Consider the following 18424-nt stretch of genomic DNA (forward strand, 5'->3'; position numbering starts at 1 on the left):
AAGCAGTTTGATTAACCATTGTATGCGCACTCGAGTACCCGGGTGCTCACCACATTTTTTCATAAAGTAGATTAAAAATTACAATTTCTCTTGGAACTTCCGGATCGTCGTTATTTAACTCAATTCTAAGTGTTACATCCAGACTCCACAGTTCTTTTCTTCGATTAAAACTTTCGCCATCATCATAAGAATTATTAACAAATAACAGCGGTACCATCTATTTCTACCATAAGAGGCTACAATAGCGACGAGCCGAATAACATTTACCTTTTTGAACTAATAATCCACTCGGGACGGAGTCGTTGGATTAGACATTTGAACCAAGTGCCAAATAGGCGAACCTTATCCCGAGGAACAGGAAGAATAAAGATTCAGAGTTATAAAACAGCAGTTGTCTGTAATAAATGACACATGTGGCTCTAAACTATTGGACATCCGGCAAATGGTCGATGACGAAAGTTGTCTTAGACACATATCCCTGTATCCCATTTTACAATCGATATTCTTAATCCTAATCCTAGATTAGACCAACAGCATACGCGAGCTCTGCACTCAACGCTATTAACTCGCACGCCACGCACGCCACGCACGCCACGCATGCCACGCACGCATATATGTGTATAAGAAATATTCACTATAACTTACATTAAATCATAGTGCCGCGTCTAAACCGTCCCTACAAGACTTAGAAACCGGGCCTACCGAGAAACGCGGAGACTCTTGGACGAAGAGTTCCAGAGATACCTCTGGGGTTCGCGAGATGAGTCGTCCGGCCGAGGACCATTTACCACCATCCTCGTCATCACTGGCTCTAACCCGTTAGAGACTAGACCTCCCCCTCAAACACCTTCATCCCCTCCTCAAACTTTTACCTCTCCCGCAACCTCCTTCACCTCCTCTTCACTCTCCGTCACCGCGAACGGAGCGAATTTTCCCCGATACTCCCCCGTTATCACCCAATTCGTCGGTCAATTCCATCTCAATTTCCCCCAGAGGAATTCTGTCCCCGACGAATTCCACGGACAGTGGAGTTCTTAGAGGAAATTTCTCCGCCCCCACCTAGATCTTATTTCCGAATCCTAGAGAGTGACATTCTTGAGTCACTCATCAGTCAATTCCCGCGGACTACTACCGCATCTATCCCTGAGGGGGCCTACACAATCGGCCCTCATTATTTCGATCTCGAGGAAATCCGGTATGCCATCACCGGCCAACACTCAACCTCCTGTATCCCTGTATTCCTTCCGAATTCCGCCAATCCATTCCTAGTTCCAGTGGAATTCTTCTTCAATCTTTTCCCTTCTTCCTCCGTCCAATTTTCATCCATGAAATAGATTAAGCAAAATCTACCCGATTCCACCTCTAACTCAGTGTACATAAAATGTATAGCCGTTATAGAATAGACTGTTGCGTCAGTAACTGTATTAATGTATAGATTAGATATAATAAATATTATTATATAATCTATTATTATATAACCGTGTGTTTTCCTGATCTGTTGGTTAACGACAATAAATAATGATAGTAATCATTTTTCTCGTTCTCGTCACTCAATTTTAAGCCCCCATAAAACCTCGTAATCATTAAACCTTGCCCTTTCAGAGATCGCACGTGGTCCATTCCCGAATTAAAGGGACTTTCCTGACTCGAAATTCGGACCAACGATCGCACCGCTCGTAGCAAACAGGTATCATAGCGTCTTTACGGGACATTGACCCATATTCCGAAGCGAGCATAAAAAAGAGTGCGTTCGACTCGCGGTATTTGCCTATGTGCGGATACCTGCGAGACAAGAGAAACATTCTATACACAAAAGACCTGCTTCCAATGTGATAAGCCCTCTGTGATGAACATGCAGTAATTTTTGTTAAATATATAGAATGTAATAAATAAATGTTTTTTTTACGTAGGATGCTGGAAAAGTTTCTGCAAACAATATGAAAAAAAACATGTAAAATTTGGTAAATGGCTTTATTGTTTTTCGAAGTATTCGAAACTCTTTAAGATCGATACATTTTTGCATACGCTCGAACCAATTTTCGAAGCATTTTTTCCACTCTAAGGCTGTAACCTCAGAAATCAGTGTACGAAATATTTCAACAGCTGCTTCAGGCGACTCAAATCGCTCACCACGCATCATATTTTTAATGTTTGGGAACAAAAAGAAGTCATTAGGTGATAAATCAGATGAATACGGACAATGAGTCATCAATTCGACATTATTATTGGATAAAAAATCAACGGTTTGACGTACTGTATGACAGCTGGTGTTGTCATGATGAAGGATGATGCGACGATTTCGGTTTGTTCTACGCAATTCATTTATGACTTCTGGTAAACAAATTGTTGTATATCAATCAGTATTTACAGTCCTTCGATGCTCTAAAGCCACGGTTATCACATGTTCGGTATAACCGAAGACACAAGCAATTTGCTTGGCAGCACTGCGTGAACGAACAACTTTTGTTGGTTTCGGTTCATTTTGAAATACCCAAACAGTGGATTGCTGTTTACTTTCGGGCTCATACGAATAGATCCATGTTTCGTCCTCAGTAACGATGTTGTAGATCAAATTTGACCGACCTCGGTTGAATTTCTTGAACATTTCTTTGCTCCATTTAACACGAGCCTGTTTTTGAGCTTCGGTCAAATTGTGTGGAATCCAACGACTGCAAAGTTTTCGTACGCTCAAGTAATCATGCAAAATCGTATGTATTGCTTTCATGTCAATGTCTAAGGATGCCTGAATCTCGCGGTATGTTATATGCCGATCTCGCTCAATCATTTCACGCACAGTATCAACATTAGTGGCAACAACAGACGTAGATGGATGACCTTCACGGAATTCATCACTAAGAAAAGTACGTCTACGCTGGAATTCGGCAAACTAATTATAAACAGTCCTATTGGATGGTGTTTCATCCCCAAAAGCCAAATGAAGTCGATCGATCCATTGTTTCGGAGTTAGATTACATTTGTAATCGTAAAAAATTGTCCGAAAATTTTCACACGAAATTTCCATTTTCTTACAAAATAACTTCTTTTAAAATACTATGCAAACAAAACTAGTTAGCTTGGGTACAAACAGTCAATTGAATTATAGGTTAAAAACGTCTAATTTTTGGATATGATAGTAGCAGAACGTTGGTGCCACTGGAAGTACTAGATTGCAGAAACTTTTCCAGCAGCCTACGTATATTAATTTTCATGTATTCTATTATTACGCAACCCATTTCACGTGCATGAATCAAATAAATTAATAAAAAACTAATAGGCCATTCAAAATAGAATTTTTCTATGGTAGATACTCGGGTACCCGGAATCGTCCGCGGCGTATATATACATTAAATTCGATTACTTTTGCTAAGAAAAATTCTTAAAAATGCCTAAATGCATCATTTGCTTAGAATTGAATTAAATAACGACGATCTGGAAGTTCCAAGAGAAATTTTAATTTTTAATCCACTTCATGCAAAAATGTAATGGGCACCCGGGTATTCGAGTGTGCATACAAGGGTTAACCAAACTTCTTATAAACTTTTAATAACATATTATTTTCGCCAAGAATGTTTTATTTCTTTAGTTTATTGTATAGAATTTGTATAAAATTATTGTATAAAATTGTATATATGTGTTGCATTTATTTATTTACTCCCATCATATTACCTATAACCAACAATAATCATTTTTTATCTCTCACATACCTCTGTACGTCTTGGTGCTGTCTCACAAATCTTTGTTAACATTATTACGTAAGTTTTTTGTCTTAAATTGATTTTTTATAATTTAATAACTTATTCGAAACTTTTATTAAATTCCAAATAATTTAAAATATTTGATTTGAGTATTTTGTTAGATACGACAGACAACATTATAATCATATTATGAATATATTATATGTTAACGTTACTTCAATTTCACTGTACCGCATCTTTTATATTTAATTATACGCTACGGATTTTGTTATCATTACACTGAGAAAGACTTAATCAAAAAGATTGAAACGTCTGTAATTTTTCTCAAAAATTAAATATATGAATTTACACACGTCTAACCTGTGTTGGCCTCGCATTAGCTGATTTCACATTTATCCTTGAATTGTAAAAAAAGAATTTTACGAGAAGAAACTAAACAATTTTTGTCTTTCGCTGTTTTTTTTGTAAAATTGATAGTATTTGAGTAAAAAATTATTGAAAACCAATTCAGCGACTTTTAGTAATTAATATCTTGTTAACTATTACGAAAATTGCAAAATGGTAGAGGACTTTTCGACTCAATTTAGTCCGCTCTATCACAAGACGCTTACCAAAAAATTTTAGAACACTCTGTATACCTTGTTCATAGACCTGATTTACAAGAAGTTTGTGTAATCGAGATCGTAAGATATGAAATAGAAATGCTGAAAATCCTTAATTCAAATCCTGCTTTTTTTTCAGTTTTTTTTCTAAAATAAGTGAGCAAGTTAGTAATAAACGTATATTAGGTCAAATATATTTTCATGTAATTTTTTAAATAATTTGTGTATGGGAATTTTAACAATGTAACAACTGTAGGAAAAAAATCCATTTCGCTTTTTAATTAACCAATAAAAAATTATTTAAAATTTTTGTACAATATACACTATTCTTAAAAAAAATAGAGAACACTTTCAAACGTTTGTTACGTAATTTTGACGGATATCCATTTGTGTCTGTATAACTCCATGAAGGATCAGTCAGATTGAAATACCGATTTCAAAAGTACAGATTTCAAACTTTCAAATGATTTTCTAATTGTCTATGATGATTTTTCATCGAATTACGGTGTTCTGAATATTGCGCAATATTTAATGCTCGAGAGTGCTACCTATTTTTTGTTGAGTAGTGTATAAAGAATTTTATTTGTACATTATTAAATTATATTAGCATTATTTTTATTATTTATATTAATAATCTCGCTTTTGAAATTTCGTTCATTGTCAGAATTTTAAATTCGAATGATAGTTAAGTCGGCTCTACATAAGACGCAGAACGCGGATTGTAAGTCATAAGCTTGCCATTGCAACAGTACAACTGAGACATTTGCCTTACATTAAATCTGTTTTCCTTTAAAAAAATCCGAAAAGCTGTGTGTTTTTAATGACGTTGCGTTTATTAAATGTACTTGGTGTCGATCAATATTTTATTTTAAGGTAGTACTAACATAAAATGATTTTTATATTAGGGGTTGCCTCTTCGGATGACCTTGACTTTGACATGTTATAAAGGTGAAGGTACTGAACAACTTTTCCTTACAAATAAAATGGCCTCTTAATTTCTAAGATATTTAGATCTTCGCCTTACTAAATGATTCCCTCCTGTCAAGGAAAATGAAAGTCGGACGTCCTTGAAGCAGGGGAAGGGAAATGAAATTCGCTTAGCGTGGAAGTCGCGCGTCCCTAAGCAGGGAGGAGATAGGGTGAAAGTCGCTTCGCGTAAAAAGTTCTGCGATATACAGAAAATAATGAAATTTTAAAAATGAGTTTTATGTATCTCAAATACATTAAATATATCTCAAAAACATTATAAGAGACCACTAATTAATTTATAAGGAAAAGTTGATCAGTACTCTCACCTCTATAACATATATCAAAATCAAGGTCATCGAAGAGGTATCTCCTAATATAAAGAAATAATTTTCTCACAAATGTGCTATTATAAAATTTGACATACAAGTAAGTTGAAATGCTTTCTTTTGTTTGTGTGCAGTTAGAAACATATTGATTGTCTAGTTTTGAAATAATTGCAATCAAAATATGCAGTTTTAACATGTAAAGCATATACGCAACTCAAGTTAACATCTCAAGTCAGATCTTTAATTATAGCATCTATACTATTCTCAGGATTATTACAAAAAACGAGCACGCGATGAAAGAATATGAAATAGATATTGTAAAAAAAGATCATTTTTAACCATTTAATTAGGAAAATAAAGCCGCGAAAAGAACGCAATGTTTCGATTTTCTTTATCTTATGATGGCAACTGAAGCGAGTAATGAGAAGTAGAGGGAACGGCCAACGAACATCTGACAGCACCGGCGTTAGTATATATCGATCTATATTCATTTTCTTTCCGCGTGTGCATGCGGCCTTGGATAGGAACAATTGAAAGTTTTCTCTCTAGCGGGAATGAGGTATCGCCACTGAGCGCCACGATGAAACTAAACTTTGGACTATTATTGTACTAGTACTACCTTAAATATTTTTTTCTATCCGAATTTAAAATTGATAAATTTAAATCTGACAATAAACAAAATTTTGAAAGCAAGATTATTAATATAAATAATAAAGATAATACCAATGTTATTATTAATTTAATAACATACAAACAAAAGCCTTTATATGTGGTGCAATTTTAAAATAATTTTTTATTTGTCAATTAAAAAGCGAAATGGATTTCTTTTCTAGAATTGTTGCTTTAAAATATCCCATACACGAATTATTTCAAAAATTATTTGAAAATTTATTTGACTTAATATACGTTTATTATTAACTCTGATAGGGCAAAATGTTAGCAATTTGAGGTCAAATTGGCAGCAAACTCGATCACAGATTTTGACTACAAAATCATAGCCATTTGTGTCCGCATTTGGCAATGGATTTGTAAACAAAGCCTGCCGACAAGCTATGCCAGCAGATTAGTGACAGAAACCGAGCAGAGTCTGCTTGAATTAAATTCTGTTCTCAAACTGCCATCAAGTTGTACAGGATTTTGTTCGGTTTTTGCTGCTGGCATAGCACGTTTAGCAATTTATCATATTTCTGACAGCAATTTGCTGACGATGTCAGATGATACAAACTCTGTGTACAATTTGTTGCCTTTCTGCAATCAAAAATTGGTAACTGCTCTGTTCAAAGGTTCTGCTCAAAATCTGTCTCCGCAGGTTTTGCTATCAAGGAACTTGATTACCTATTTCAGAAAAAAACTATGAAAAAAGAAGAAAAAACAGGATTCGAATTTGGTATCTCCAGCATTCCAATTTCGTATCTTGCACTTCTTGTTAATCGGGTCTATGAACAAGGTATATAACGCGCATGAAAAATCGTAAACAAAATTTAAATATCTCGTAAATTGTTGCGTTTTAACATGATTTATATTATTCTAGATTAATGGGAGAGGTATACTATCACTACAATTTATTAAAACTTATATGTTATTTAGAATGCTCCTCGCCTCTTAGTGATATACGCTGAGCGGCCGAGATTGCCGTTCAACGAAAAAGCATTTTCGGTCGCTAGAAACAAACAACTAGAGCGAGAAAGATGTTTTCTCACTATCTCGTTCGCTCTCGGCGCGCCGAAAGCGAGCACACGTATATGAGCTCGTATTTGTGTGTGGGGCTACGCCAGGCCGCCGTCTGATTCGATGTCGCCGCCAACACGAATTTTTTAGCTGAGTACTCAGGAGCCTTAAATGTGTTCATGAATGTTTGTTTAATCACTATGTTATAACGATACTGTTATTGCATAAAGGAGGGTACCAATTTTCGGGGATCGTTTCATTCTATATTTTCTTATGTATTTTTCTTCGTAGAAATAAAAAATAATCATTATAACACCAGACTTAAGGAAAGTTGGTATATTCACTTTATATCAAAGGGAATAAAATTCTTATTCGCATCGTTATAAAATTACTGTTACAATAGTTATGCTTCAATGATTTAGAAAGTAATTTAAAATTAGATAAAATGCGAGTAATATTATACCACAAAACTTTAATTAGATTATATTTTTCATTAGAACATTTGTTATAAAAAAAAATTAATAATTTTATAAAAAATATAAAAACTTGAAAATACGATAATTACATACATTAATTATTGTTTTCCAACTAATCCTCTTGATATAATATATAATAATATGTGAATATGTAAATATGTAATGTAACTTTACCACTGTCGGTCCCAACTCTGAAAAAAAGAGGGCATCTCGTCATTTATCATTGTTATTTAAATAAGAGAATCTTTTCATTGTCAATTATCAATATTACAGTTAATATAAATCGAATCTAAAAATACAAAATGATTAGTAAAAAAGATTAGTTGCAAAGCAATAATTGATTACTAAGTTTTTTTTGTAACAAATGTCCTAATAAAAAATATAATCTAATTAACGTTTTGTGGTGCAATATTACTCGTACTTTATCCAATTTGGAATTAATTTCTAAGTCATTGAGGCATAACTGATAGCGATTTTATAACGATGCAAATAAGAATTTTATTCACTTTATTTCAAGTACCAACTTTTCTTAAGGCGATATTATAATTATTTTTGGTTTCTACGAAGAAAATACATAAGAAAACATACTCGTAGAATGAAACAATCTCCAAATAGTCGCAAAACCCTCGAAAATTGACACTCTTCTTTATTATAAAAATGTTTAAAAACTTGTCAAATCTTACAAATGATGTACATTTCAAAAATATTTATTTGTTTTGGGCCCGATTATACCAACATTACTTTGACTTTAAGCAAGACTTAAAACTCTCTCCATCTCGTTTTAAAGCAAAAGAGAGATAGAGACAGAGAGTTTTAAGCCTTGCTTAAAGTCAAAGTAACGTTGGTGCAATCAAGCCTTAAGTTTCAAAATAGAATATAAAATATATTTCTAAATGCAAAAAAATTTTTTTTGGCTAACCGTTTAATTTTTATTAATTTTTATTGTAATTTTAATTATTATTGATTTTTAATTGTCACTAATTTTAAATAAACTTGGATGTGTTATAAAATTGCATCATGATCCAGAATTAGGCCCTAAAATTAGATGTGGATCATCAATTATAATTTCGTTTTATACAGAGTGTTCGGAATTTAAACGTCAAAACTTTGAGGATCGTTAAACTAAGAAAAAAAATTCTGTAGAGATATGTTCATTTTGGAGAAAATTGCAAAAAGAACAAAGTTGCTTTGTTTTCACATTGCCTTTGAAGTATTATCATTACTAAAATCGTGTATAAAAACAATAATAATTCCGTTTTCAGGTGAAAACTTTTTTTTATTTGTTTACATTTCTGCCTTTCTCCTGTTTCTCCTAAATTCGTCAGTACTCGTCGAGTGAATTATTATTATTATATCTTGGTCATTCCTTGATTTGAAACCACTGGACTTCTTTGTGTGAAAAACCCTGAAGCAAGAAGTTTATTCGTTGTCAATCAACTCTAGAGAACAATTGAGAAATCGAATCGAGGCTGCAGTGCACCAAATATCATCAGATCAGTGTTTGACTGCAACACGAGCTGTTCGTGCTAGATGCAATGTTTGCATTGCTGCAAGAGGCCAACATTTTGAACAATATCTTCATTAAGTAAGTGAATAAATACAATGTAAATAAGTAATAAAAAGTACAAAAATGAAAATTACGTTTCATCTTTTTTGCGATTTTCTCCAAAACGAAGCAAAAACGAGGATATCTCTACAGGACTTTTTCTTACCGATCCCCTACATGCTCTCAAAGTTTTGACATTTAAATTACAAATATCCTGTATATTTCGATATGCCTGAGCAAATCATTTGTATTATTCTTATAGGATGTAGTAAAAAAGCATTTGGTGAATTTATCCGCAATTAGTACATGGGATCTAATTGTGGATAATTGTGTCATTACTTAACTATTTAATTCAAATTAAAACATATAAAATGGTAATGAAATGAAATAAAATCATTCATAATATAATCTTTATAATCAATCAATATCTATTAAATATTTTATAATCTTTATTACAATCAATAACTATTAAATATTTTATTAATTGTTTGATATTGTTTTGAATAAAAATATGAATCTTTTTTTAAAGAGTGATCCAAAATTAATGATTTTACCCTACTTTTAGATCTTCTATACTTTTATATCAACAAAAAAAAACTTTCAACATTTGCAAAATAAACATTCTTGAATGCGATCATTGACGATCCAATAGTAAAGGAGCCTTGTCTATTCACAAAGGCTTCTTTAACTCGCAAAACTTACCGCTAATCGCCGAAAATGATGTATCACGAGTCATAAACCGCAAGCAATAGAGAATCGTCCGGTCCACGAAGCTAGAGCTTTGCCGAGCCATGGCGACCTCCACTTTAACAGCTGTTAAGCCCCGGATACAATGCAAAGGAATAGCGATAGCGATAGAAATAACACGATTTCAACTTATCAAAAACTGTATATTTCAGTATCTGATTTCTGATAAGTTGAAATCGTATTATTTCTATTGCTATGGTTATTCTTTTGCATTGTGTCTAGGGCTTTACTCTACATCCGATAGCAAAAATGTGTAAATTTATAAAATCGGTTTTAAGAGGCCGTGTAAACGTAAGGAGTGGTTGTTATGCTTGTATTGTCAACGTCGAATACTACGAACTTAGTTAGAACATAATAAAAAAATTATACAATTGTTTTTATTATATCCTGGAAAAATTTCGCTGAAATTATTCCACGTTTTGGCGAAATTGCTGAAAATTTGCTAAAATTTCACTGAAAATTAATTTTTTATCTAACATATTGAAAAATCATTAAAACTGAATTGAAATTTCTCTGAAATTTTGCAGAAATTTTGCTGCAAACGAATTTTTCAACTAAAAACCACTGAAATTAAATTAAAATTCTTCTGAAATATTGCTGAAGTGTTTCAATATGTGGAATAATTTCAGTGAAATTTTTCCACCATGGCAATAAAATAAATTAAAACCACTTCGTATAAATGAATATATATTTCGAGACTTATAACTACGGATATTACTAAACCCGATTTAATAATTATCGTATAAACGTAATCTGATTAATAAAAACAGAAGACTGAAAAAAAATTGCATACTTATTTCACCATACCATATATTACTGTAATTTCTGAAAAATTTAAGATTTAACAATCATACAATACGCACAGCATACACCAACCTAAATATTTTTTATCAAAATACTCTAAAGGATAATATACCTACTCTCTTACACTCAAATGTCGTCTACAGAATTAATTACAGTAATTGTGATGCCTCATATGTATACCAAATCAAATATTTGTTTAAAAAAATTTCGCTGAGAATAAATGATCCATAAGAACCACGTAAACAGAAATATAACTCAACATTCTGTTATTATAGAACACAGAGTTCAGTTTGGATGTGAATTTGATTGGAAGGACATTAAGATTTTAACAAAATAAACAAAGTAAATAGTGAAATAAGAATCAACGCATAACACATTTAATTAAAGATATTAGTCAAAGATACATAAAGTAAAAAACGAAGCAGAACGGCGTATATCAATGTATAAAACAATTCAGAGAAAAAATAACATTACAAGTTTCGGTTGCTGGATTGAGCCCTCCTCAGATGTTAAATAAAGTAAGTATAATAAAATAGTAAAAGACTACATAAATATAAATAAATAATTCAATGTCGCAACAATTTTAAAGCGCGGAAATGTACAATTCGGTTGGATCTTGACGTGAAGCATAATATTATACATGCGATATGGCAGTCAAAACGATGTCAAGATTCATAGTCATGTGCGTTGCGTTTCGTTTCAGCGAGCGGTCGTGTCACGTGCGACGCTGACATGTTCGACTTCAGCATTTACAATCCTACCGGCGTCATGCGTTTTCATATACCTGTTTCGCTTATACATATACAGCGGTTCTCATTTATTTATTCAGGCGTGTCGCTAGCACTTGACTATGAATCTTGACATCGTTTTGACTGCCCTATCGCATGTATAATATTATGCTTCACGTCGAGATCCAACCGAATTGTACATTTCCGCGCTTTAAAATTGTTGCGACATTGAATTATTTATTTATATTTATGTAGTCTTTTACTATTTTTATTATACTTACTTTATTTAACATTTGAGGAGGGCTCAATCCAGCAGCCGAAACTTGTAATGTTATCTTTTCTCTGAATTGTTTTATACATTGATATACGCCGTTCTGCTTCGTTTTTTACTTTATGTATCTTTGACTAATATCTTTAATTAAATGTGTTATGCGTTGACTCTTATTTCGCCGTTTACTTTGTTTATTTTGTTATATATAAAGAGTCTTTACACCGTTGTTATTTAATTAAGATTTTAGAGACAAAGAGAAAATATTAAATAAGAGATTAATTTCTAATATGACATATATTCGAAAACAAAAAGCAGGGTTTGAATTTGCAGAATAATACTAATCTCTTGGATCCGTTATATTTTGACCTTTCACAGTTTATTAATTTTCGTATAAACATGTTTATTCGCTTAATAAGTTTCTTACAAGGGGATGCTGGAGTCACCTGTATTACCGGTAAAACTAGCGTTTTTGTTCCTGTTGGATTTCTTCGTAGTGATTTCACAGAATAAAGATTCCTTTTCCACGATTAAAATGTACACGCTAATATACTTGTCGCTGGTGTATTTTGTATTCAAAGCTGAAAAAAAAAGAAAATTACAGATTTATTTATCCGTTTTATCTTCAGCATTGGTCACCATACTGAGATAAAAATGGATATTAGAAATCTGCAATTTTTTATTTTCTCCAACTTTTTTGAATACACCAGCGACAAGTACATTAGCATGTACATTTTAATTTGAAAAAAGAATTTTTATTCTATGAAATCACTACAAAGAAATTCGACAGGAACAAAAACATCAAAAACGCTAGTTTTATCGATAACAGGCGGCTCCAGCATTCTCATAAGCACACATACATTTATTCACTCAATAAATCTTTCGTAAGCTCAACATCTCATACGCTTTTTATGTCTTATTTGTTATACTACAATAGATATATCATATTATATTAAATTTATTTTGGATTTTATCGGGATGTTTAATGTGATACCACTACAACATAAGTTTTAACTAATTGATAAAATTAGATTCTTACATATTATAACCGTTTATATATTGTATTTTAGTTTCAGTTTTGTGGACACGTGATTTAAGTATTTTGTCGAATACTGAAGACGTTTGTTAATTTTTAATTTTGGACATTAGTATTACAAATCGATATTCATTTCAACAATCTAGTTTTATTATAAATAAAATACCTATTAATCTTTTTTATTATACTAAGAATGACCTAAAAACAATATCAAAACACTTAATTATACTTTGTTTATTTATATATATTTTTTACATTAGATTTATTTTATTTATATATATTGTATATATATTTTATACACAAATACTTTGAATTATTTCACATTAGCTTATTTTTAGTTTCCCATTCTGTTGAACATTAGCAAAATTAATAATAGTAAAAAAGTTTTTATAAACCAAACTTTATAAAACCAATCAATATTATCAACAATGTTTAATAGAAATTTATACCCGTATCCTTCCTTAAGGAATGAAGATTCCTTGTTCCTTATTTCACGTTTCATAAACCTTTCTTGAACAAAGAAGGAGTTTTATTAGCTTCCTTTTCTGAAGGGAGATTACGAGTTTCCTTAAGGAGGAGGTGCAGCCTACGTAACCAATCAAATCATCAAATTTAGTTCGTTACACCAGTCCTTTTATTTTCGATAGCTTTTTTTCGGAAATAAACTGCGCCAAAAAAAATTTCTCCTTCGTATAATAAGCATTATGGCGAATTCGATTGGAAGAACGAATAAAGCCGTTATACACTAATTTGAGTATAAAAATAAAATGCAAATATTTCGTATTATGAAATACATATTTAACATATATAATAGTATAATAAAATGTGTTGAGTATTTCACGATTTAAGCGATTTCTATGTTTATTTATAAACATATATTTATGCTTTTTATTTATCTATAAACATATATTTATCAATTTTTATTTCCGATATGTGAACAACATAATCATAGCTGCTCCATTTAATTTGGTGTCATCTATTCATAAGACTTTTAATAATATAGATAAACGATTGTACAATAATTCACTTTAGAATATAAAGAGAATTACAAAATAAGTTTTCTTGATCTTTTGTTGATAGTAGAAAATAGTATAATATATGTGGATTGGTTTCAAAAAAAGACTTACTCGTATAAGTACCTATCTTATTTGTCTAACTACCTACGATGTCATAAGATGGATACTATACGAGGTGTGATCAAAAAGTAAGGTGAATTTTTAATTTAAACTTCCCGCGCTAATCGATTCGAGCAAACTTTTTTATTTTTATGTTGGTACTACTGTTAGTGACATCTGTGGCAAATTTCATGTCAATGTCATCATTAGTCATATAGTTACGCTTGTGTTTTCTAAACGACTAAAAGTGATTTTGGCGATTTTTACAATGTCTGATTTTGCTGAGCAAAGAAGTGCCATTAAATTTTGTTTGCGGAATGAAATTTCGGCTGCGGAAACGTTCAGAATGTTGCAGAGGGCCTTCGGAGAATCGACTATGTCGCAGAAAAATGTTTATAAGTGGTACAAAGACTTCAAAGAAGGCAGAGAACGTACTGATGACTTGGAACGCCCCGGACGACTATCAACGTCAATTGATGAGCAACACGTGAAGAAAATCAAGGAATTGGTGCTCGAAAATCGTCGATTGACAATTAGAGACCTTGTCGATATGGTTGGCATTTCATTTGGTTCAGTTCAAACAATTTTGAAGGATCACTTGGGCCTCACGATAATGCGCCGTCTCACACGGCATTGATTCTTCGTGAGTTTTTCGCCAAAAATTCCACTCATATCGTTCCGCAACCGCCTTATTCACCTGACTTAGCTCCGTGTGACTTTTGGCTATTTCCCAAACTCAAAAGACCGCTCCGGGGACACCGCTTTGAATCTATTGAAGAGATTCAACGTGAATCGCTGCGCGCTTTGAAGGCTATACCGGGAATCGACTTTTTGGCATGCTTCGAGGCATGGAAAAAACGTTGGCATAAGTGTATTGTATCGGAGGGGGATTACTTTGAAGGGGATCAAATTGATTTGGATGAATAAATAAAGATTTTTTATTTTATAACAAAATTCACCTTACTTTTTGATCACACCTCGTATACAGTCTGGTTGATAGATCAATTTTACTTTCACAACCAAAATTCTATCAGAAAAATTTAGAAATGATTGTGGAAGTACTTTTAAATAATGGATATCCGTTAGAAATGATATTTAAATATATCAATTCAAAGGTCAAAAAACTTCTCTCACCAAGGGTTGCATATGGGAATTTGCAAAGCAATGATCATGAAAATACTAATATGAAAAAATTCTTTGTGCTTCCATTTATCCACGGTATTACACAATCCGCCATATGTATGATTAGTAAAGCAGTCTATGATATGGGTTACAGATGCTTAATAAGTTAAATAAATTCATAAAAATATTATACATGAAGACAGGAAAGAATTTTTTAACAATAATAACATAGTGTATAAGATTTTATGTAATAATTGCGACGCTTCTTATGTGGGACAGAGACTAAGAGAAGACTCAACACAAGAATAAATGAACATATTAATAATAAGAAAGTAGATTAATCCAGATATTCTGTTATAACAGAACATTCATTATAATATATTATAATCATAGCTTTAATTGGAAGATAAAAATATTAGACTCAGAATCGAATTATAATAAGAGATTTATTTCGAAAACATTATATATTAAAGAGCAAGTTAATGATACAAATTTAAAGGAAATACAGAATCTCTCGATGACCTGTATGTTTATCTGTTGAATACCTTTGTTAACAACAAAAATGTTAGAGAATAGTATGTTTCTCTCTGTCGTCCGACACCGTCGCTTATAAGTAGCAGCATTTCCGATTTATTGTGTCTGGTAAAGATCGTTTACATCATTATTAAGAGAATTCGATATTACATGTGCAAAGATATTAAGTTAAGAAAGGAAGGATTATGAGGAATAGGACCTTATATTTTGTCTGCTGTATTATTGTAAGTGATTGCATTATTGAGACAACTACAACCCTTCAATGTTTTTTACATTCTTTTTTAACAAGTGACTATGTATTGTGACATTATAACAATATTATCATTTAAAATTTTTAAATTTCATGTTATGTTATACGATTTTGTTTAACTTCAAAAATTATTATGCTCATTTTACATAAATCTGCGACATTGTGGGTTTTAATTTTTGTTTAACTTAACAAATTATTATAAAAATTAACGCAATGTGTACAACTCTGACACTTATTAATAATAGTTATAATTCTTATTAGCCATTTATTCATTCTGCACTACGTGGATGTTACATATATCTTTTGAATATACAAACCATCTTATACAACTGGAAATAATGTTACACTAAGTTATTGACTGGACTTTCTTTTCTGATCACATTAACTATCTTTTCTCGCTGTTAACCGAAGAATTGATTTAGATCTACAATTTACATACGTTTTTATAATTTGACTCAGTATAACATGGTTAAATTTATAACACATATTGTGATTGTAGACGAGATGATCCGATTAATACATTTTTTATACCGTTACCGACATTAATTTCTAAGTTTTTAATATGTTCATATAAATTATTGTTAAGGGTTTTTATTTCATTTGTAAACAAGGCTAATGAGGACTTAGTATGGTCGAAATGTTTCGTGAAATGATAATAAAAGAATAAAGGTTTATTGTTTATACCTTTCAAAGCTCCTTTATTGAAATGACCTGGTAGAAACTCCTTATTTTATTATTTGAAATTTATATGAGCGGATTATCTAATATATTTTTTATTGTAATTATATATTTATATTATTTTGTATATGCATGGCGGTTTTAATGTGCATCAGTAGTTTAATGTGCATACTGAGTGTGTCCAATCGAATTTGCTATTAGTTTTATTTTTGTCCATTATTGTTGCAAAATGCTTAATCACGATTTTATTTAATCAACAATGCCTTTATAACCTTTATTTGTAATTCATGATATTAGGTTTGCACATACTATATATTATGACATGCTGCCTTCAGTTTTCTAAAATTTCTAAAATATTTCTTCCTTCGAGAAGGGAAACTTCCATTTATGAAACATGAAAGCCTTAGAGAATCGAGGAATAGTTCATGGAGGCTTCCTTAAAATAAGAAACTATGAATACAGGTGTTAGAATCTTAAAGAGCCATTACTGAATATATATAACTTAACAACATTTTTCAATTTTATAGAATTGGTTAGCCTTTTTTGTCATTACTTTCTGGAAACATGCATTCTGTACAGATATTCTTAAAAAATATCAAATATTTATACTTTTACGCAAATATCCAATAAGTAATTGTCAATAATTTACCAGTAGAACCATGTAAAAAAAAAACTGTAGTAGATTTTATTAATTGTATCTGTATTAAGCCTATGTCCAGCTGGTAGATATCATACACATAATACAATATCCAATTTTACAACAATGGTTTAATACTTATATCAAATAGTAACTTTCTATTAAATTAATTTCAGTGATACATATACATGATAGTGGTGTGCAAAAGTTTCTGGCCAATGATATTTTGCTCTAATTTCTAAAAAAAAAAAGTTTAGTAAAATTTTAATTTATTTATTAATTGTTGTGTTAGTACAAGATATGAGTAATGAAATCTTTTACTAACACCTGACAATGATTAAAATTTTAACACTTTTTTTATAAATTAGAGTACAGAATGTCACTGATCGGAATTTAAATTTAAATTATATATTTGCAATTTAATATCTGTTTGATTTTTATCACTATCGATAAATTTTGCTATATTTTATAGATATTTTACTGACAATATTGCATATCGCAAAATCTGTATTAATGACTTTCATTTACAAAACTTGTAATGCAACGTCTTTGACAAACTAGCTATGTAAAATTTACATATATGAGACAAATATAAATTGTTTTTTGCAGATATTTATATTAGATTATTTAAGAAGCTTTCCAGCAGAGGCACAAATCAACACAAAAGTCATTCCGTCTTTGTTTCTTACTAATTATTGAACAAGGATAGAATGACTTTTGTATCAATTTGTCTCTTGCTGGAAAGTTCCCATAGTTTCAGAAGCATTATGTATTAATTGTAGGATACATTAATTATATACTAACTTGTAAGAATAATTCGTAGAGAATATCCTCAGTGACTTTCTCACTTAAATTCCCACAATAAAGTGTACGTGCATCTTCGTCCATTTTTAGCAATATTATTTTCTATTTTTTTATATTTATGAAAAATCTCATTATAAGAGAGTCAGTATCGTTAAACTAAGGCACTATCACGGAATAAAAAGAAAGAGAACAAACTCAAAGATGAAACATGAGGTGCATTCAGTACTATATCCATGAATGCGCTGGAAGGAGTGTTATGGTGCGGTCACAATAGAAGGAATAAGGAATTAGGAATAAGAAATAAGGATTCCAACCTATCAGAAACCATGTATTTCAATGTATTCCAATATCTGATAGATTGAAAGCCTTATTCCTCATTCCTAATTCCTTATTTTTTCTATTGTGGCTGCACCTTTAAG

At 31.4% G+C, this 18424-nt stretch overlaps 1 protein-coding gene across 1 annotated transcript in view; it reads right to left on the reverse strand.

The window, feature by feature from the left end:
* The window catches only part of LOC108751271 (RNA-binding protein 7), a 53213-nt gene extending 35030 nt beyond the window's left edge, over positions 1-18183 (reverse strand). Inside the window, exon 1 of the mRNA XM_018491364.1 lies at positions 18006-18183. Coding sequence (XP_018346866.1) covers positions 18006-18089 — 84 coding nt within the window. The 5' untranslated portion in view covers positions 18090-18183. The remainder of the gene's footprint in view (positions 1-18005) is intronic.
* Between the last annotated feature and the right edge of the window lie 241 nt (positions 18184-18424).

The sequence above is a fragment of the Trachymyrmex septentrionalis genome, unplaced genomic scaffold (genome assembly GCF_001594115.1).
Source record: "Trachymyrmex septentrionalis isolate Tsep2-gDNA-1 unplaced genomic scaffold, Tsep1.0 scaffold110, whole genome shotgun sequence".
NCBI classification, from domain to species: domain Eukaryota; kingdom Metazoa; phylum Arthropoda; class Insecta; order Hymenoptera; family Formicidae; genus Trachymyrmex; species Trachymyrmex septentrionalis.